The sequence below is a fragment of the Garra rufa genome, chromosome 2 (assembly GCF_049309525.1).
Source record: "Garra rufa chromosome 2, GarRuf1.0, whole genome shotgun sequence".
Lineage (NCBI taxonomy): Eukaryota > Metazoa > Chordata > Actinopteri > Cypriniformes > Cyprinidae > Garra > Garra rufa.
In genome coordinates, this window is record NC_133362.1 from 26092997 (window position 1) to 26115864 (window position 22868).

The 22868-nt window shown below is 36.3% G+C and overlaps 1 protein-coding gene across 1 annotated transcript in view; it reads right to left on the reverse strand.

Moving 5' to 3' along the window:
• Window positions 1–2480: 2480 nt before the first annotated feature.
• The window catches only part of oprm1 (opioid receptor, mu 1), a 29162-nt gene continuing 8774 nt past the window's right edge, over window positions 2481–22868 (reverse strand). The window contains exons 2-3 of the mRNA XM_073835043.1: window positions 6494–6855; window positions 2481–3901 (exon numbers count right to left, since the gene is read on the reverse strand). Of these exons, the coding sequence (XP_073691144.1) occupies window positions 3369–3901; window positions 6494–6855 (895 nt within the window). The 3' untranslated portion in view covers window positions 2481–3368. The remainder of the gene's footprint in view (window positions 3902–6493; window positions 6856–22868) is intronic.

The following is a 22868-nucleotide window of genomic DNA, read 5'->3' on the forward strand; positions in this document are numbered from 1 at the left end:
TGTTATTTTTCCAAGATAAGAGGGTTCATACAAAATGCATGTTATTGTTTATTTGGTACTGACGTGAAAAAGATATTTCACAGAAAAGATGTTTACATATAGTCTATAAGAGAACATAAGTTGAATTTACAAAAATAACCCCATTCAAATGTTTACACCCCCTTGATGTTTAATACTGTGTTGTTACCTGAATGATTTTTTTTAGTGATAGTTGTTCATGAGTCGCTTGTTTGTCCTGAACAGTTAAACTGCCCACTTTTCTTTAGAAAAATCCTTTAGGTCCCACATATTCTTCTTCATTTTTGTGTATTTGAACCCTTTCCAACAATGACTGTATGATTTTGAGATCCATCCTTTCACACTGAGGACAATTGAGGGACTCATATTTAACTATTACAGAAGGTTCATATGCTCACTGATGCTTCAGAAGGAAACACAATGCATTAAGAGCTAAGCGGTGAAAACTTTTTGAATTTGAAGATCAGGGTAAATTGTACTTATTTTGTCTTCTGGGAAACATGTAACTATCTTCTGTAGCTTCTAAAGGGCAGTACTAAATGAAACAAATATTATTTAGGCAAAATAAGAAATGTGCACATCTTCATTCTGTTCAAAAGTTTTCACCCCTGGCCTCTTAATGCTTCATTTTTTCTTATGGAGCATTAGCGAGTGTTTGAATTTTCTGTAATAGTTGCATAGGGACTCATGAACAACTATTGCTGAACAAAAAACACAGCTGTGGATCATTCAGGTAACAACACAGTATTAAGAATCAAGTGTATGTAAAATTTTGAACAGGGTCATTTTTATAAATTCAACTATTATTTTCTCTTCTGGACTATATGTAAACATCTTTTATGTGAAATATCTTACTCAGGTCAGTACTACATAAACAATAACACTTCGTATGAACCCTCTTATTTTGGTAAAATAACGTTTTGTAGATTCTGAAAGGGGGATGTAAACTTTTGACCTCAACTGTATAGTGTTACATAATAGTTGCATAACTTTCAAATCAAATCTAATTTAGGGCTGCCACTAACAACTATTTTTATATCGATTAATCTATCAACTAACTTTTCGATTAATTGATTAATCTAAATGACTAATTTCCCACAAAACCCAGACAATTTTACTTAAAAGGGTCAACGGATGCAAAACTTTTACATGTTGTTTGAACATTAATGTGTGTTGGCAGTTTGAGTACACAACCACCCTACAATGATAAAAATCCACCCAGTGGTATTTTTTTTAATCTGTAAAAATAATATTCCCTTTTTTAAATCAGGTCATTCTCAGCTTCTTGTCATTGTGACAGCACACTGCAAATGGTCTTTCTTAATAATGTGCTTGTTGGCAAGTTTCGCCACTAAATGCGGCTAAAGTAAACATCACATTTCAGGCAGAGAGGGGCGGGGCATTTAAAGGGCCATACAATAATATGAGTTGATGTTTTGCAGAGCTGATTTTGACAACGTAAAAGGGTGTTTTTTACACTACTATTGAGAATTTTTAACCAAAGTATATTATAGACTTTTCATTAAGACCCTAAAGAATCATATGAACTTGTGGAAAATGGGCATCCGATGACCCCTTTAAGAACATTTTATTTTTAATAAAATAAATTAATTGGAGATGTTTTTGATTATTACATTTTAATGGAACCTTTCAAATGAAATCCAGAAAAGTAATAGAAAGGATTTTGGTTAAAATAAAACTGTTTTAATTACACAGGATTTTTGATTAAAAAATATATATTTAATTATTAAAACAGAGTATAAAACAAAATTAAAAAAGAAAAAAAAAACTGAATTTGGATATAAAACAGATTTCATAGGGCCTTATAATTGTAATTAGGCTATTTTTTTTGTGGTAGTAAAAATGTAGAAATAAGTGAACAATTACTTAAAATGCATATATAATAGCAATGAGGCAATAATAATCAGTTCAAAGCAAGAAATCATATGATTTATTGCACAAAACTGTTGTATTCTCCTGAGTTTGCATAGGTTTATAAATGATTTACCTTACAAATCTGATGAAATGGCGCATGTTGCGTTCCCAGATGATGGGAACAATATGCAGAGATGGAGTGTGAGGCACTCCACACATGTAAATAATAACAGTTCCTGTGAACAGAGCTGCTGTGAGACGCACGTATGTAATGTACACGCATATAAACGCAATAAACCTGCATTGCATATATTTGTTTAACTGAATCGTAGCATTTGTGAATTCACAATTTTGCTTGATTATGATTTTTAAGTGTGTTTAATATATAATGCAACCTTGGAAAACAGTCTAGTGCACCACTTGAAGTGCGCCACTTCTGATATTTTGCTGGTTAGTCGACGCAGGCAAAAATGAAATCGAGGATTTTTTAAAAAACAAGTAGTTGATTAGAATCGACGAATAGCGACAGCCCTAATCTAATTATGTGCCATCTCACTACAAACACATATTCTGGTGTGAATGATTTATTTATGATGCTGCATACAGTATATAAAAACTTACAGAAACACCTGCACATAGATCTTCAAGGTATTTTAGAGCATAAAACATTTCCTTTTTCAGACAGAGTGTCTTAATGTGAGTGACAACCAGACAATTACATTGGACATTTACATTAGTACAAGAGATTTGCATCAGAGTACAAGCACAATACATTTGTCACCACCGAAGCGTGAAAATTATCCATTGTTGCACGAGGCGTTTTTGTTATTGTGTTCGGCATTTCTATGAAGTCCATGGTAAATCAGAGAAACAGTGCGAGCGTCACATCCAACAGTCATTTGATGATTAATTTCAATCACTCCAAAGGAACATAACTGAACAAGACAGCTTAACCAAATTGCTTTGTTGGCCATGAAAGCAATTGAAAATTGAATACTGTATGATTTAAGGCAAAGACAGATACACTAAAGGCTGAACATTTTATGTTAAATACATAATTGTGATCCTAAGTGAATTCATACATTTTCTTCTTTCTACAAATAAAAGTGTTATCAGTTATAAAATAAGCATTTTAAGTGTTAAAGGGGACTTAAGATGCAACTCTAAGTACATAAATACAGTTCTTGAATGCTGGACTAATCTAACGGATACATCAGATGCATGGCTGTGAACATCACAGATAGTGAAATAAGCTCAGCTTATTGGGGTCATTTGGGGTCAATAATCTAGTATGTATTGAATCTGAAATCTACTTCAACAGTCTGAAATTGTGAGGAGGCCTAGCAAGATGGTTCAGCCTACCGCAGCTCCTGTAGGTGAAGGTGTTAGACACCCGTGGTGACCTGCGTGACATCCGAGCTCATGTCAACACTGGGCTGGCAGCGGGACTCCAGTGATGACATTTCCAGGACTAGTCATACCTGCTGATTCGTCCTGTCTACTGTGTGGCCGCTGGACTGGCCCTCGCGCTGGGGGTTCCTGGTGCGTGTGGAGTTCTGGAGGTCCAGCACGGACGGACTCGGAATGCAGAACTCCCGGAAACAGCGCTTGAAGTTCTCATCCAGGAAGGCGTAGAGCACTGGGTTGAGGCAGCTGTTAGTGTAGCCGAGGGCGATGCAGAAATGCCAGGTGACGGTCTGCAGGAGCGAGCTGGGAATGGTCACCAAAGCCTTGATGATGACGAAGATGTGGATCGGTGTCCAGCAGACGATGAAAACCGCCACCACCACCAGAACCATTCGGGTGATGCGTCGGAGGTTGCGGTCCTTTTCCTTTGAGCCGGACAGCATGCGCACACTCTTCAGGCGGAGGATCATTAGGCCGTAACAGATGGTGATGATGAGGACGGGCATGATGAAGGCGAAGATGAAGACGCAGATCTTTAGGAGGTTCTCCCAGTACCAGGAAGGATGAGGAAAGAGCAAAGTGCAGTCAGTGATGCCAAACGCTGTGAAAGTAAGAATATAGCAGAGTGCAAGAACACATTGAGTCATGTGAAAATCAATTCGTATTTGCAAAGATGACAGTTAAACCACTAGTCATTATTTCTTCAAGGCATTGTTTAGAGGGCCTCAGAGACCCAGGCCTTTCTGCTACAGCTATTAAACCCCTTATGATTTTCTTCCCAAATGACTAGAAGTGACATCAATCTAAATCACTTAGTAACAATTTTCTGCCTGAACTCTTCTTTTGTGTCTGCAAAATTTGTGCCGCCACAGGAATAATACGGGACGTTTCCAGTATTGAGGAAAATGTCTTAAAGTATTAAGAGAAGATCAAGCTAAGAACTAGATGAGTGTGTTTCAAGTGCAAACTGTTCTGATGGGGTTGCATGTTAAAGGGATAGTTTACACAAAAATGACAATTCTGTCAACAGTTACTCACCCTCATGTCGTTTCAAATCTGTAAGACCTTTGTTCAACTTCGGAACACAATTTAAGATATTTTTAATTAAATCTGAGAACTTTATTGTTAAATAAAACATTGTTAAAATAGTCCATGTGGTTCAACCTCAATTTTATGAATTCCAGGACTTTCAAGTACTTTTCTAGCACTACATTTTTGATTTTCAAGGATGTTTCCTTCAAATTCAAAAATAGAAAAATGGATAAATTAAAATACATGACCTTGGACAACAAAACTTTAAGTAGCATGGGTATATTTGTAGCAATAGCCAAAAATACACTGTAGGGGGCAAAATTATCAAAATGATTTTGTTCTTTTATGCCAAAAATCATTAGGATATTACGATCATGTTCCATAAAGATATTTTGTAAATTTGCTACCATAAATATTTTAAAACCTAATTTTTGATTAGTAGTATGCATTCCCAAGAACTTCATTTGGACAGCTTTAAAAGCGATTATTTTGCACCCTCAGATTTCAGATTTTCAAATAGTTGTATCTCAGACAAATGTTGATTTATCTTAACAAACCATACATCAATGGAAAGCTTATTATTCAGCTTTTCTCAGCTTTCTCAATTTCAAAAATTGACCCTCATGACTGGTTTTGTGGTCCAGGGTCACATATACTAGTAAAACAAAATGGTAACCACAAATTAACCATGTTTTTACCTACACTAACCACAATTTAACCATGTATTTGTAGTAAAACTGTGGTTATACAAAAAACGTTTACTACAGTAAAACTTTAGTTTATTTTGTGTATACTTTCATTCCTCTTCCTTCATTTTTTAAAACTTATACTGCCTTAATGATTTGATGTTTTCTACTGTTTAAAAAAAAGAAGTCAGACAAAAGATTTGTGACCCTGTTCTGAAGTCCTGAACTGAATCAAATGATTCGCAATCTGTGTTCCGAAGGTCCGATCTGAATCAAAAGAATCGCAAACCCGGCCTGAAGTCTTAATCTGAATCAAAACAATCGCGATCCATGCTTCAAAGTTCCGAATCTGAATCAAAAGGTTTGCAAACCCTCTCCGAAGTTCAGATCTGGATCCAAATGATTCGCATTTTGAAGCCCCGATCTGAATAAGGATTCACGAGCCATCATTTCAGATCAGGACTCGGAGCGCGAATCGCGAATCATTCAATCCGAGAAATTATTCACAAACCCACTCTGAAGTTCCAATCTGAATTAAATGATTCGCAATACATAATGTTCTGATCTAAATCAAAAGATATTTGCTAATTGAGATAATTAAACACTTATTTCACAGATACATTGTCTTTTAATAATTCAAGCACTTTTCAAGGGTTTTCCAAACCTTAAATTATAAAAAGTCAAGCACTTCAAGCACCCTGGAGAATACTTTCTGTGCACAAACAAATCAAAATCACAAATTTATTTAACAATTTCTTCTCTTCCATGTCAGAACACCGGCTATTGCGTCAACATGCGTTGTGTACTCTCGTAACCGTGTGACGAAGACTAACACAGAGGAGAAAAAATTGTAGAATAAAGTCATTATTTTTGTTTTTGTAGCTTCATAACATAACAGTTGAACCACAGATGTCACATGGACACTTTAACTATTTTAAATTTCTGTTACTTGAAGATGGTAGTTGTTGCTTTCTATGCAGGGTCAGAAAGCTCTCGTATCCCTGGTGAAAAAAACAGCTAAAACCAGCCTAGGCTGGTTGGCTGGTTTTAGCTGGTCAACCAGCCTGGTTTTAGCTGGTCATAGCTGGTCGCCAGGCTGGTTTTAGAGGGGTTTTGGCCATTTTTCCAGCCTGGCCAGGCTGGGAGACCAGCTAAAACCAGCTACTTCCAGCTTAAACCAGCTTAAACCAGCTAATACCAGCCAACCAGCCTAGGCTGGTTTTAGCTGGTTTTTTCAGCAGGGATTTCATCAAAAAAATCCTAATTTATGTTCCGAAGATGGACGAAGGTCTTACAGGTTTAGAACAACATGAGGGTTAGTAGTTAATGACAGAATTTTCATTTATTGGTGAACTATCCCTTTAACATTATATGGTAATGTATGGTAACTAGGTTGGTTTTTCTAGTTTTTTTTTTTAGATTTATCCCTTTAACATTAAACATTAAATGTGCATTGAATATGTTGGAAAACATACAACTGCTGTGGTACTCAATAGTGGTGGAGGCCATGACCATAACAGGGAGTCCGATGGCAGATGAGAGGATCCAGTTACACACGTTGACAATCTTGGCGTTCCGGGGGGTTCTGAAGTCCAGGGCTTTAACTGGGTGGCAAACAGCGATGTATCGGTCGACACTCATAGTGGTGAGGGTAAAGATGCTGGTGAACATGTTGTAGTAATCAATAGACATCACAATCTTGCACAGTACGTCTCCAAAAGGCCATGTACCCATCAGGTAATTCACACTCTGGAATGGTAGAGTGCTTGTTGCCAAGGCATCTGCTAAAGCGAGGTTGAAGATGTAGATGTTGGTTGCAGTTTTCATTTTGGTGTATCTGGAATAGATAAAAATAGATAGAGATCATTACATCAATTGTGTTTATTAAATATCGTGAGTACAATGTGTATTCGGTTAACAGGAAAAGCAGTTTGATCAGGGTGAGTAATAGGGAAGTGAAGGGACTATAAAATGTTTATAAAATGAAAATAAAATGTTTCTCAGAAAAATACTGAAATAAACAGAACAGACATGAAAGGACTCTCCACGTAGTACACCTTATTCCATATAACTGCCTAAAATGATTTCAGTCCCAAGAACATGCTGCATCAAGCCATTAAGAAAGGTACCTTGTGCATCCTGTAATGCAACTATGACCTTCATTCAAATGTTAATTTAGGAGGACAGATAACAACCATTTTATACACCATTATGCAAATGCTAGGCTCCACATGAATACCACTGCAGTCTTGAGTAATAAAAAAATCAACCTGTAACATATTTACAAGCTTTTGAGCAGCTGTTTATATATTTAGAGGTAGGAATATGAGGGGAGGTGTACAAACTCAAGGCAATGTTGTTTTATGGATGACTTTGAAATTTTATTATGATGAATAACCCTTTAGTAGAAAAGACCTCTTGTAGAATGTTCGTACATGGACAAACAATGGAAAAATACACTTGTTTGAATGTAACACAAAAGCCGTAAGCTATTTTTGATATTTACTGGGGTTAGTCGTGACAGGTATGCAATGCTATATCGCGTATATTCACAGTTGAGGTCAAAAGTTTACACACACCTTGCAGAATCTGCAGAATGTTAATTATGATTATTTGACCAAAATAAGAGGAATCATACAAAATACATGCTATTTTTTATTTAATACTGACCTGAATGAGATATTTCTCATAAAATACGTTTACATAGTCCACAAGATAAAAGAATAGTTGAATTTATAAAAATTACCCTGTTCAAAAGTTTACATACACTTGATTCTTAATACTGTGTTGTTACCTGAATGAGCCACAGCTGTTTTTTTTTTTTGTTTTTTTTGTGACAGTTTTTCATGAGTCCCTTGTTTGTCCTGAACAGTTAAACTGCCCACTGTTCTTCGGAAAAATCCTTTGGGTCCCACTAATTCTTTGGTTTTTCAGCATTTGTGTGTATTTGAACCCTTTCCAACTATGACTGTATGATTTTGAGATCCATCTTTTCACACTGAGGACAACTGAGGGACTCATGTGCAACTATTACAGAAGGTTTAAATGCGTACTGATGCTTCAAAAGGAAACACAATGCATTAAGAGCCTGGGGGTGAAAACTTTTAAACAGAATGAAGATGTGTATATTTTTCTTATTTTTCATTTAGTACTGCCCTTCAGAAGCTTCAGACGATACTTATACGTTTCCCAGAAGACAAATAAGTAAAATTTACCCTGATTTTCAAATTCAAAAAGTTTTCACCCCCCGGCTCGTAATACATTGTGTTTCCCTCTGAAGTGAGAGTGTTTGAACCTTCTGTAATAATTGCATATGAATCCCTCAGTTGTCCTCAGAATCATAAAGTCATTGTTGGAAAGGGTGGGACCTGAAAGATTTTTCTAAAGAACAGCAGGCAGTTTAACTGTTCAGGACAAACAAGGGACTCATGATCAGCTATCACCAAACAAAAAAACACAGCTATAGATCATTCAGGTAACAACTCAGTATTAATGTAGTAATTCACTTTAGAACAAAAATTTACAGATAGTGCACTCACCCTTGTCATCCAAGATGTTCACATCTTTCTTTTTTCAGTCGTAAAGAAATTATGTTTTTTGAGGAAAACATTTCAGGATTTCTCTCCATATAATGAACTTCTGTGGTGCCTGCGAGTTTTAACTTCCAAAATGCAGTTTAAATGCAGCTTCAAAGGACTCTAAATGATCCCAGCTGAGAAAGAAGGGTCTTATCTAGCGAAAACGATCGGTTATTTTCAAATTTCTGCACAGAGTACACACAGAGCTAGACAATTTGATGTTAAAAAGTATATAAATTGTAATTTTTTTTTAGAAAATAACTGATGATTTTGCTAGATAAGACCCTTCTTTCCTCGGCTGTGATCGTTTAGACCCATTCGAAGCTGCATTTTGAAAGTTCAAACTTGGGGGCACCACAGAAGTCCATTATATGGAGAGAAATCGTGAAATGTTTTCCTCAAAAAACATAATTTCCTTGCGACTGAAGAAAGAAAGGCATGAACATCTTGGATGACAAGAGGGTGAGTACATTATCTGTAAATTTTTGTTCTGAAAGTGAACTAATATACATTTTTGAACAGGGCTATTTTTATGAATTCAACTATTATTTTCTCTTGTGGACTACATGTAAACGTCTTTTATGTGAAATATCTTATTCAGGTCAGTACTAAACAAAAAGTAACACGCTTATTTTAGTAAAATAATCAACATCTTTCAGATTCTCTAAGGTGTATGTAAACTTTTGACCTCAACTGTATATACAACTATAGTGCATCTAATTTCTTATTTTTAAACAGGAGATTTAAGTAGTCAAATAATAAATAGAATATTAGTAAATATATATTTATTCTTATTATTCCAAGCATTTGACATTTTATTCACAGCAGACAATCATGCAACCTGTTTGTGTGAGCAACATGTTCCTTGGTTCGTAGGATCACAGAACTCGTTTCTCCACTATGAATAAATCGCAATCCTAATACATGAGTTTTATCACTGAGGTGCCATGTAAATTTAATTTTAAAGATGTCCAGGAGAAAAAATTACAGTCCGAATAGGGCTAAAGAGATGTTTGGCTGGTTTAAACCTGATGTACAGAAACCTTCAGATTTTTTGTATTTATCATTTTCATAACAAAAAAAAAAAAAAATTAAATTATAAAACCTTTTTTTTTCTGGATAGGTGGATGGATGGATACATGTTTTGATACTCCTGATTTTATCTCAAAAAGAAACGTTATCCTACTGTTCACAGATGTGACCCCAACCTTCACATTCATAATACCACTGCTGGAGTAACATGAAAGAATGGCTTGTGCACATCACAAGCACAGCAAGCTAATTACACGAGCCATTATTTCCTTAACTGAGTGGCACATGGTGTGATGAAATGGAAAGATACCTTTGGTGCGGAAATTGGAAGATCATTTTTCAAGCTATTGTTTGATAGAGAACCCCATGAATAATAGAGCAACAGGGGGATTTTTCGATTGCTGAAAAGATGATATATTGATTTAAACAACAATTTAGCCTGGAATAATAAAAACTGAGTGCAAAATGGTTGCATCAATCTAAATATGTACGAATTTCATGAATAATGCATGGAGGCTTGCCTCATTTCCATGAGATACTCTGACTTTTAGCACTTATTTTCTGAGTTTAGATCTCTGTCTTCTTCAACTGCATAAAAACTCACTTCCTTTATTGAGAAATTGTGATCTAAATGGTTAATTCCTTTGTTCAGGAGAAAATTGCATTAAAGCATAATTTCTAGGGAATGCAGAAGAGATTTCTTTAGATAATCTTGGAAATGGCTGGTATTCATCCATAGTAAACACTACATCCAGATGAAAGAAATTCCTGCTCTAAAGTCTACATGTTTGTTCCCGTTCTTCTTGGCAAGATAAACAAAAGATGAGCCATGTGCCAGTTTTGACTATGAAGATACACAAATTCTGATGTATTGCAATAGCAGCGGAGATGATAAATTAACAGCATTTACACTATGTAAACTACCATCTCAGTAAAAACGATTATGGTTTGTTAGAGCTCCACTGTTTGACTTTCACAGAAATAAACATAAATCAGGACAAAGTCTAGTCCATCCAAATATATACAGTCAGCTGTAAATATATAGCCACTGTGTGGACAAAACAACTTCTGCAAAAACATAGTGTGTGTTTGATAAATGCAGCTGCAGTTCCGCTTAGATGACGGTCACGGGCTAAACTCAAGAAAACACTTAGGTCACAAACATGAACGTCACAAACATGGACTGGCTAAGGCTTCAAACCTATTTACAACCATGCTGTTCCCATTCAGTACCGTGCACTTGATATAATGATGGAATTTCAAGAGAATAACCTAGTAAAAAGTACAAAGAGGAAGAAACTTTAGCATTATTTTCCTTGAAAATACAAACAAATTATTTTAAATAATCATTAGACCAAAAAGAACAAAATTGTTTCAAAGTCTTTGTTAATTGATCCATCCATTTATCCATCTATTCACACTAACTAAATTTTTGATAAGTTTTTTTTTTTTTTGTTAAGAAATTAGTACTTTGGATAAGCAAAGACACATAAATCTGATCAAAAGTGATAGTAGAAGTTTTTTTTTTTTTTTTTTACAAACACCAAGGTTGTGTCGTAATTTAACTGCTGTCTAAATCCACATCTCTCAAGAAGAACTCAAAAAGTCATTGTTTACATCCTTTTTGACCTCAGCAAATTACCATACTGTAATTTGCATGCATAGTTTGTGTTAAAATGCTGGAAAGTATTTACAAGAACAATATTTCATAACTGCTCCACCACAGCAGGGGGAGCTGTTAAAAACAAAGAAGAAAGATAAAAAAAGCAAGCAAGCAAATATTTGAAATGAGTCATTATTATGGGAGCAACACATATGCAATACAATTTTAAATGTTTTATATACAAAGATCACAGAACTTGGTTCTCCACTGTGAATAAATAAGTCGAAAAGTTTCGAGAATGAAGTCGAAACACTGCGAGAATGAAGTCGAAGGGTTTCGAGAATAAGGTTGAAGCGTTTCGAGAATGAAGCCGAAAGGTTTCAAGAATAAAGTCGAAAGGTTCGAGAATGAAGTTGAAAAGTTTTGAGAATAAGGTTGAAGCGTTTCGAGAATGAAGCCGGAAGGTTTCGAGAATGAAGCCGAAAGGTTTCGAGAATAAAGCCGAAAGGTTTCGAGAATAAAGCCGAAAGGTTTCGAGAATAAAGCCGAAAGGTTTCGAGAATAAAGCCGAAAGGTTTCGAGAATAAAGCCGAAAGGTTTCGAGAATAAAGCCGAAAGGTTTCGAGAATAAGGTTGAAGCGTTTCGAGAATGAAGCCGAAAGGTTTCGAGAATAAAGCCGAAAGGTTTCGAGAATAAAGTCGAAGGGTTTCGAGAATAAGGTTGAAGCGTTTCGAGAATGAAGCCGAAAGGTTTCGAGAATGAAGCCGAAAGGTTTCAAGAATAAAGTCGAAAGGTTCGAGAATGAAGTTGAAAAGTTTTGAGAATAAGGTTGAAGCGTTTCGAGAATGAAGCCGGAAGGTTTCGAGAATGAAGCCGGAAGGTTTCGAGAATGAAGCCGAAAGGTTTCGAGAATAAAGCCGAAAGGTTTCGAGAATAAAGCCGAAAGGTTTCGAGAATAAAGCCGATAGGTTTCGAGAATGAAGTCAAAATGTTTTGAGAATTAAGTTGAAAAGTTTTGAGAATACAGTCGAAGCATTTCGAGAATGAAGCCGGAAGGTTTCGAGAATGAAGCCGAAAGGTTTCGAGAATAAAGCCGAAAGGTTTCGAGAATAAAGCCGAAAGGTTTCGAGAATAAAGCCGAAAGGTTTCGAGAATAAAGCCGAAAGGTTTCGAGAATAAAGCCGAAAGGTTTCGAGAATAAAGCCGAAAGGTTTCGAGAATAAAGCCGAAAGGTTTCGACAATAAAGCCGATAGGTTTCGAGAATGAAGTCAAAATGTTTTGAGAATTAAGTGGAAAAGTTTTGAGAATACAGTCGAAGCATTTCAAGAATGAAGCCGAAAGGTTTCGAGAATAAAGGCGAAAGGTTTCGAGAATAAAGGCAAAAGGTTTGAGAATGAAGTTGAAAACTTTTGAGAATACAGTCGAAGTGTTTTGAGAATGAAGTCGAAAGGTTCGAGAATGAAGTCGAAAGGTTCGAGAATGTAGTCGAAAGGTTCGAGAATGAAGTCGAAAGGTTCGAGAATGAAGTCGAAAGGTTCGAGAATGAAGTCGAAAGGTTTCGAGAATGAAGTCGAAAGGTTCGAGAATGAAGTCGAAAGGTTCGAGAATGAAGTCGAAAGGTTTCAAGAATAAAGTCGAAAGGTTCGAGAATGAAGTTGAAAAGTTTTGAGAATAAGGTTGAAGCGTTTCGAGAATGAAGCCGGAAGGTTTCGAGAATGAAGCCGGAAGGTTTCGAGAATGAAGCCGAAAGGTTTCGAGAATAAAGCCGAAAGGTTTCGAGAATAAAGCCGAAAGGTTTCGAGAATAAAGCCGAAAGGTTTCGAGAATAAAGCCGATAGGTTTCGAGAATGAAGTCAAAATGTTTTGAGAATTAAGTTGAAAAGTTTTGAGAATACAGTCGAAGCATTTCGAGAATGAAGCCGGAAGGTTTCGAGAATGAAGCCGAAAGGTTTCGAGAATAAAGCCGAAAGGTTTCGAGAATAAAGCCGAAAGGTTTCGAGAATAAAGCCGAAAGGTTTCGAGAATAAAGCCGAAAGGTTTCGAGAATAAAGCCGAAAGGTTTCGAGAATAAAGCCGAAAGGTTTCGACAATAAAGCCGATAGGTTTCGAGAATGAAGTCAAAATGTTTTGAGAATTAAGTGGAAAAGTTTTGAGAATACAGTCGAAGCATTTCAAGAATGAAGCCGAAAGGTTTCGAGAATAAAGGCGAAAGGTTTCGAGAATAAAGGCAAAAGGTTTGAGAATGAAGTTGAAAACTTTTGAGAATACAGTCGAAGTGTTTTGAGAATGAAGTCGAAAGGTTCGAGAATGAAGTCGAAAGGTTCGAGAATGTAGTCGAAAGGTTCGAGAATGAAGTCGAAAGGTTCGAGAATGAAGTCGAAAGGTTCGAGAATGAAGTCGAAAGGTTTCGAGAATGAAGTCGAAAGGTTCGAGAATGAAGTCGAAAGGTTCGAGAATGAAGTCGAAAGGTTCTGAGAATGAAGTCGAAAGGTTCTGAGAATGAAGTCGAAAGGTTCGAGAATGAAGTCGAAAGGTTCGAGAATGAAGTCGAAAGGTTCGAGAATGAAGTCGAAATGTTTTGAGAATGAAGTCGAAAGGTTCGAGAATGAAGTCGAAAGGTTCGAGAATGAAGTCGAAAGGTTTTGAGAATGAAGTCGAAATGTTTTGAGAATGAAGTCGAAATGTTTTGAGAATGAAGTCGAAAGGTTCGAGAATGAAGTCGAAAGGTTCGAGAATGAAGTCGAAAGGTTCGAGAATGAAGTCGAAAGGTTCGAGAATGAAGTCGAAAGGTTCGAGAATGAAGTCGAAATGTTTTGAGAATGAAGTCGAAAGGTTCGAGAATGAAGTCGAAAGGTTCGAGAATGAAGTCGAAAGGTTCGAGAATGAAGTCGAAAGGTTTTGAGAATGAAGTCGAAATGTTTTGAGAATGAAGTCGAAAGGTTCGAGAATGAAGTCGAAAGGTTCGAGAATGAAGTCGAAAGGTTCGAGAATGAAGTCGAAAGGTTTTGAGAATGAAGTCGAAAGGTTTTGAGAATGAAGTCGAAATGTTTTGAGAATGAAGTCGAAATGTTTTGAGAATGAAGTGGAAAAGTTTTGAGAATACAGTCGAAGCATTTCAAGAATGAAGCCGAAAGGTTTCGAGAATAAAGGCGAAAGGTTTCGAGAATAAAGGCAAAAGGTTTGAGAATGAAGTTGAAAACTTTTGAGAATACAGTCGAAGTGTTTTGAGAATGAAGTCGAAAGGTTCGAGAATGAAGTCGAAAGGTTCGAGAATGAAGTCGAAAGGTTCGAGAATGAAGTCGAAAGGTTCGAGAATGAAGTCGAAAGGTTTTGAGAATGAAGTCGAAATGTTTTGAGAATGAAGTCGAAAGGTTCGAGAATGAAGTCGAAAGGTTCGAGAATGAAGTCGAAAGGTTCGAGAATGAAGTCGAAAGGTTTTGAGAATGAAGTCGAAAGGTTTTGAGAATGAAGTCGAAATGTTTTGAGAATGAAGTCGAAATGTTTTGAGAATGAAGTCGAAATGTTTTGAGAATGAAGTGGAAAAGTTTTGAGAATACAGTCGAAGCATTTCAAGAATGAAGCCGAAAGGTTTCGAGAATAAAGGCGAAAGGTTTCGAAAAATAAAGGCAAAAGGTTTGAGAATAAAGTTGAAAACTTTTGAGAATACAGTCGAAGTGTTTTGAGAATGAAGTCGAAAGGTTCGAGAATGAAGTCGAAAGGTTCGAGAATGTAGTCGAAAGGTTCGAGAATGAAGTCGAAAGGTTCGAGAATGAAGTCGAAAGGTTCGAGAATGAAGTCGAAAGGTTTCGAGAATGAAGTCGAAAGGTTCGAGAATGAAGTCGAAAGGTTCGAGAATGAAGTCGAAAGGTTCTGAGAATGAAGTCGAAAGGTTCTGAGAATGAAGTCGAAAGGTTCGAGAATGAAGTCGAAAGGTTCGAGAATGAAGTCGAAAGGTTCGAGAATGAAGTCGAAATGTTTTGAGAATGAAGTCGAAAGGTTCGAGAATGAAGTCGAAAGGTTCGAGAATGAAGTCGAAAGGTTTTGAGAATGAAGTCGAAATGTTTTGAGAATGAAGTCGAAATGTTTTGAGAATGAAGTCGAAAGGTTCGAGAATGAAGTCGAAAGGTTCGAGAATGAAGTCGAAAGGTTCGAGAATGAAGTCGAAAGGTTCGAGAATGAAGTCGAAAGGTTCGAGAATGAAGTCGAAATGTTTTGAGAATGAAGTCGAAAGGTTCGAGAATGAAGTCGAAAGGTTCGAGAATGAAGTCGAAAGGTTTTGAGAATGAAGTCGAAATGTTTTGAGAATGAAGTCGAAAGGTTCGAGAATGAAGTCGAAAGGTTCGAGAATGAAGTCGAAAGGTTCGAGAATGAAGTCGAAAGGTTTTGAGAATGAAGTCGAAAGGTTTTGAGAATGAAGTCGAAAGGTTCGAGAATGAAGTCGAAAGGTTCGAGAATGAAGTCGAAAGGTTCGAGAATGAAGTCGAAAGGTTTTGAGAATGAAGTCGAAATGTTTTGAGAATGAAGTCGAAAGGTTCGAGAATGAAGTCGAAAGGTTCGAGAATTAAGTCGAAAGGTTCTAGAATGAAGTCGAAAGGTTCGAGAATGAAGTCGAAAGGTTCGAGAATGAAGTCGAAAGGTTCGAGAATGAAGTCGAAAGGTTCGAGAATGAAGTCGAAAGGTTCGAGAATGAAGTCGAAAGGTTTTGAGAATGAAGTCGAAATGTTTTGAGAATGAAGTCGAAATGTTTTGAGAATGAAGTCGAAAGGTTCGAGAATGAAGTCGAAAGGTTCGAGAATGAAGTCGAAAGGTTTTGAGAATGAAGTCGAAAGGTTTTGAGAATGAAGTCGAAATGTTTTGAGAATGAAGTCGAAATGTTTTGAGAATGAAGTCGAAAGGTTCGAGAATGAAGTCGAAAGGTTCGAGAATTAAGTCGAAAGGTTCTAGAATGAAGTCGAAAGGTTCGAGAATGAAGTCGAAAGGTTCGAGAATGAAGTCGAAAGGTTCGAGAATGAAGTCGAAAGGTTCGAGAATGAAGTCGAAAGGTTCGAGAATGAAGTCGAAAGGTTCGAGAATGAAGTCGAAAGGTTCGAGAATGAAGTCGAAAGGTTCGAGAATGAAGTCGAAAGGTTTCGAGAATGAAGTCGAAAGGTTTCGAGAATGAAGTCGAAAGGTTTTGAGAATGAAGTCGAAATGTTTTGAGAATGAAGTCGAAAGGTTCGAGAATGAAGTCGAAAGGTTCGAGAATGAAGTCGAAAGGTTCGAGAATGAAGTCGAAATGTTTTGAGAATGAAGTCGAAAGGTTTTGAGAATGAAGTCGAAAGGTTTTGAGAATGAAGTCGAAATGTTTTGAGAATGAAGTCGAAATGTTTTGAGAATATAGCTGAAAGGTGTTGAGAATGAAGCTGAAAGGTTTGGAGAATAAAGCCGAAAGGTTTCGAGAATAAAGGCGAAAGGTTTCGAGAATAAAGGCGAAAGGTTTGAGAATGAAGTCAAAATGTTTTGAGAATGAAGTCAAAATGTTTTGAGAATGAAGTCAAAATGTTTTGAGAATGAAGTCGAAAGGTTCGAGAATGAAGTCGAAAGGTTCGAGAATGAAGTCGAAAGGTTCGAGAATGAAGTCGAAAGGTTCGAGAATGAAGTCGAAAGGTTCGAGAATGAAGTCGAAAGGTTCGAGAATGAAGTCGAAAGGTTCGAGAATAAAGGCGAAAGGTTTCGAGAATAAAGGCGAAAGGTTTGAGAATGAAGTCAAAATGTTTTGAGAATGAAGTCAAAATGTTTTGAGAATGAAGTCGAAAGGTTCGAGAATGAAGTCGAAAGGTTCGAGAATGAAGTCGAAAGGTTCGAGAATGAAGTCGAAAGGTTCGAGAATGAAGTCGAAAGGTTCGAGAATGAAGTCGAAATGTTTTGAGAATGAAGTCGAAATGTTTTGAGAATGAAGTCGAAATGTTTTGAGAATGAAGTCGAAAGGTTCGAGAATATAGCCGAAAGGTGTTGAGAATGAAGCTGAAAGGTTTCGAGAATAAAGCCGAAAGGTTTCGAGAATAAAGCCGAACGGTTTCGAGAATAAAGCCGAAAGGTTTCGAGAATAAAGTCGAAAGGTTCGAGAATGAAGTCGAAATGTTTTGAGAATGAAGTCGAAATGTTTCGAAAAATAATAGCAGACATTTTCCAAAATCTGTGCTAATACATTCATCCATCCATCTACTCACACTAAATTAGTAAGGTTTTTTAAAAGAAATTTGTATTTTGGATAAGTAAGGACACATTAATCTGATCAAAAGTGATTGTAAAAGCTTTTAAATTGAAAAAAAAAATGTTTTATGATTTTAAAGGAATATTTAAAAGTATCACAGTTTCCACAAGAATATTAGGCAGCACAACTGTTTTCAACTTGAACTTCTGCATCACATCAGCATATTTGATTTCTGAAGAATTATGTGACATTGAAAATGTAATGATGCTGAAAATTTGGCTTTTCCATCACAGGAATAAATTACATCTTAAAATGTATTCAAATAGAAAACAGTTATTTTAAATTGTAATAGATTTTCACAATATTATGGCTCATACTGTATTTTTTGGCTAAATAAATGCAGCCTCTGTATTAAATCGTATCATTCCAAAAAACAAATAAATGTGTATTTAAATGTTAATATTAACAACAAAAAAAAAAGATATAAAGTCAAGTTAAATGTGATGTGTCTACTGAATAATTTAACAGTATTTTTAAGTTAACAGGCCATTGTACATCAGGGCATTTTCCTGAACAAGTAAATGAAAATTAATTAAAATAATTGAAAAGTAATTCAAACTTTTTAATAGCTGTAAGCATGTGTGAAAATGCCTAGACACAACACTCCTACCCATGGTGAAGTGGGCAGTTTCATTCATCACTAACTGGAAGTCTCATACAAGGGTTTAGGCTAGCAGCCATTACTAATGATTACGTTGTCATCCAAAGGCTCTTTGCACCAGACAAATGATCACACCGCTTATGTTTCCCACAAGGCACAGACTAATTATGAGGGCATCTCAGGGATGCACTACTCCTCCATACTTCACATTAAAGACATTTGAGGTGAAATGTCAGGCCTTTGAGTCTAATCACTGAGTGGAGGAGCTGCTCTTTGGTGCTGTGAACACCAGTTACTGAAAGCACATTAAAAATGTATCTTGCTATGATTAACAGTAAACAGTTGTGTTTTGGATGCTGGTGAGCAGTTCTTTACAGAATCTGTTACTGTACATCTACACCATCTCTGAAGATTTGGAAAGAGCGAATAAATGCATATCGGACAACATGCTTGGCAACCAAGACTTTTAATTAACCTCAAGGAGGGTGTGCAGTATTGCTTATGGAAAGAATTAGAAGTGTCATCTGTCAGCTCAGAGCACAGTTCATAAGTTAAGCGAGGACATCCACCTGCTAACTCTGAGATGAAGACAGACACATGTCTTCAATAGTTAACACACGTTCTGCAGAGAGCTGTCAAACCCCCCCGTTCAAACGTCAAAACATGGGAATTCTGTCATTCAGAAGGTGTCTTTGTCCATGTCAGTCTTCTAGAGTGAAGCTTAACTGATTTAAAATGTCTGAGTATAATTATCCCTGCCTCTGGCATGTAGAGACAGTTAATGCTCATAAAACATGACAGATGACACACTGTGAAAATAGGGATTTTAAATACCCCACACGTGCAGCTTCAGGCCTTGATGGTGACAATATTTGTGCTGACATGATTCATTTTCTGTCTGTTACTGTTGTATTCTCATTATTGTTTCCATAAATTAAAAAGGAAATGCTTAAAGGGATACTTCAGCCAAAAATTAATTACTCACCCTTATGTCGATTCAAACCCATAAGATTTTTGTTTATATTTGAAACGCAAATTAAGACATTTTTGATGAAATCTAAGAGCTTTCTGACCCTGCATAGACAGCAATGCAACTACCATGTTCAAGGCCCAGAAAGACATCATTAAAATAGTCCATGTGACATCAGTGGTTCAACCAGAATGTTATGAAGCTACAAGTATGCATTTTGTGCACAAAGAAAAAATAACTTTATTCAACAATTTATTCTCTTTCCTGTCAGTTTTTGATGCATGTTCCTGAGAGTACAACAATGTACACACTTAAAAATAAAGGCTCCAAAAGGGTGTTTTTGCAGTGATGCCATAGAAGAATCATTTTGGTTCTCCAAAGAACCTTTTAGTGAGCAGTTCCTAAAAGAACTATTTTGAAGAACATTTTAAAAATCTAAAGAACTTTTATGACTATAAAGAACCTTATCTGCATTTGAAAGTTTCCAAGGATGTTCAAGGTTCTTCATAGAACCATTGATGCCAATAAAGAACTTTTCCTTTTAAGAGTGTGCGTGTGCGTGTGATGCTGCTGACACAGGAGCCGCATTCTGTTTAACTTTTTATGTTTATATGTTTTAGGGGTTTTTTTTGGACTACGGTGGGTGCCATTATGACATGAAATGGTTGCACTCTGGCACTTATTGGCGCTTGCTATTTTTACAGCAACACATCTCGGAATACAAAATACTGATTTGATGTATTCGAATTCAAACTAGTTGGATATAACCATAGGCTTAAACCAAATAACGTACCATTGATTTTTTTTTTCCCCACAAGGAGTCTAAAATATCAAGTCAAATCCGGACTGAGAAACTCCTTCAGTGACTGCAGTGTTGCATGTTTACATCTGCCAGGATGGCATCTAGGATTTCTTGTCTCTGCCGTTTGTAAGCTCTTTCAGTAGCTGTGGTCTACTAAAACTGTGCTGTGGTAAAAATAGCAACAGGTAGCACCACTAGCTCACCAAGTGCAGCCATTTCACATCATCGAAATAATGGCGCCCCCATAGTCCAAAATATTTATAGAACAATGTGGATTTTTTAAAATGATGTCTAGTTAAGTCTTTCATGGGTTTTTTACTACATATTTCAGTAAGAGACATCATTTATGTTATTTTAAGCCATACAAGTCTTAATACCTAGGGTTCCCTTTAACAATGTCCTTACTACCTTTCTGGGCCTTGAACGTGTTGCTTTGCTGTCTATGCAGGGTCAGAAAGCTCTCGGATTTCATCAAAAATATCTCAGTTTGTGTTCCGAAGATGAATGAAGGGTTTGGAATGACAGGAGGATGAGTAATTTTAGACAGAATTTTCATTTTTGGCTGAACTATCACTTTAAAGAATACTGCTTAAAACTCTCAAGCCTTTTCATGTCTTTATTGAAAAAAAAATATTGCTGTTAAAATTGTATGAAGACAAACCGTAATAGTTTAAAAACATAACACTCATATTAGGCAATTGATCTTTCTATTCATCAAAAATTTTAAGCAGCACAACTGTTTTCAAATAATAATAAGAAACGTTTCCTGAGCACCAAATCAGCATGTTAGAATGATTTCTAAGGATCATGTGACACTGAAGATATATATATTAGTGGTGGGCATAGATTATTTTTTTTTAATCTAGATTAATCTCACTGTAATCTTGGAATTAATCTAGATTAATCTAGATTAAAATGGCTAATTTGAATTCTGCCGAAGGCATTCAGAATATGTGTGCTACCCAAATAATGACTAAAAGTAAGTCTTTGAGAACGGGTTTCTCAAGCCAGGTGGCGCATTAGACCTGGAGCTCATCTCCTGTTTCCAAAACGCATCACAAACTGCTTGACAATTGCATTTACAACACAATTAACTATACAAACTTGCATAACCAACTATTCCTACACTGCATGTACTTCTGCGTAAAAGGCTGCGTGACGTGCGCGTTGCGGTTAAATACACAGATGCGCACGGGCATGGATATCTGCGTGCATAGTCTTTGGCTAAACTGCGTTGCTTTTAGAAGCGTCAATTCAGTTGTTGCATATAGTTTAATGTCTTTATTTCGGGATTATCAAAGTAAATTATAACTCACGTACGTGCCCCAGTAAAAAGGGTCTAGCAACGCCCCTGCCCTGAAGCAAACCCGGCAGCTTCATAGCTGCATCCATGTTAGCACGTCTCGTTTGATGTGGTAATTTGACAGTAGGCATATCATAGACTGAGGCATACACACAGGTTCGAAGACTCGTTCGAAGACTCTATCTCGCCCACTACAGTGCAATTCGGCTAGGTATACATCCGCGTTAAAATATCAAGGTGAAAGTCATCATAGCTTGCGTAGTATAGACCCAGCTCCCAACCCAACTTTGAGAATAGATTAACTGCGATATTTTTTTTAATCGCCCGATAAGAGTCTCACGTTAACGCAGCATGTTAAATAATGGCCCACCACTAATATATATATATATATATATATATATATATATATATATATATATATATATATTAGTAACATTAGTAACATGCTGTATTTTTGTGCATTAAAAAGGGACTATTTCTAAAACAGTTCTAAAAACTTTTGAATAGAAGTGTATTCGTTTAATGTTCACTTATTGGTTTCTTACCTTTTTTAATAGTTAATTATGAGTTTATTATTATTATAAATTACAAATGTAATGCTTAACTTTAAGGAATACTGTTTAAAAAAGAATCATGCTTTTATGCTACATAAAGAATAGTACTCTTACAGTTATATAAACGCATATTATTATTATCTTCAAAGACAATGCATTTGTAAATGACTTTTGTTAAAGAAAGGAACAGTGTAGTAGCCAGGCAAATCAGATTTTGTTGTGAAAAAACCAAGGACTTGCTTGTTGCTAGGGAACACCAGAACATGTGCAGATTTCTCATACCATCTACCTATGTGCAATCTGCTCATAGATATGGACATATTGCAATGCTAAATACCAGATACTGGTTGAGAAAACACTTGGAACAAATGAACTTTATGGTGTTTGTGAATTAGACGCTGCACTAAAGCATTAACTCCAAATGGTGTTTGATTGCCATAAGTGGGAGATGTGCATCACAAATAAAGGATGATGACTCAAAATAATTGAAGCTTTGAAACTACATTCTTGTTATCACTTTGTCTATTTGATTTGATAGCATGTATATGAAAAAAAAAAACATAGTTTAAATACCCAATTATCAGCCTTTAAATGCAAACTGTCAGTCCAAATGACAAGCTTCTAAAATAGGCATCAACAAACGTTTTCATCTATAAAAGGCAGAAAAGAAGAAAATGGGATAGAAACAGATTAATAAATCAAAAGCTCCTTTTCTCTTTTTGTCATTATGTGCTTCTGATTTCAAAGCATCCAAAATGGCAGAGGAAAATATTATAATGTAACCAAAATGGATCAAGACAAACTAATCTGGGTGAGTCATGCATGAGTTGCCTATGCTGATTTAAAACTAATCAAAGGCGACGTTTACATTTAGACTGTCAGACACAGCTAATGCACGCTTGCTAGGCTGGAGTCCAGTGCCAGCACCTGGAGTCCAAACAACAACCAGCCCGCTTGTGCTTATGTTTCCATGCCAATCAGATGCTGTCAGGTGCAGTCTTGTCATCTGTCAAGAATAAGGGTGCTGATAAATAGTGCTTTTCAAGTCATTCCGTGGCTCTCAGAGGCTGAAGTGTCTCTAGGAATCTGTTTAGGCTTTTAACATGATTTAGTTTTATTTACTATATTATCTGTGGCTATTTATTGCTCTTT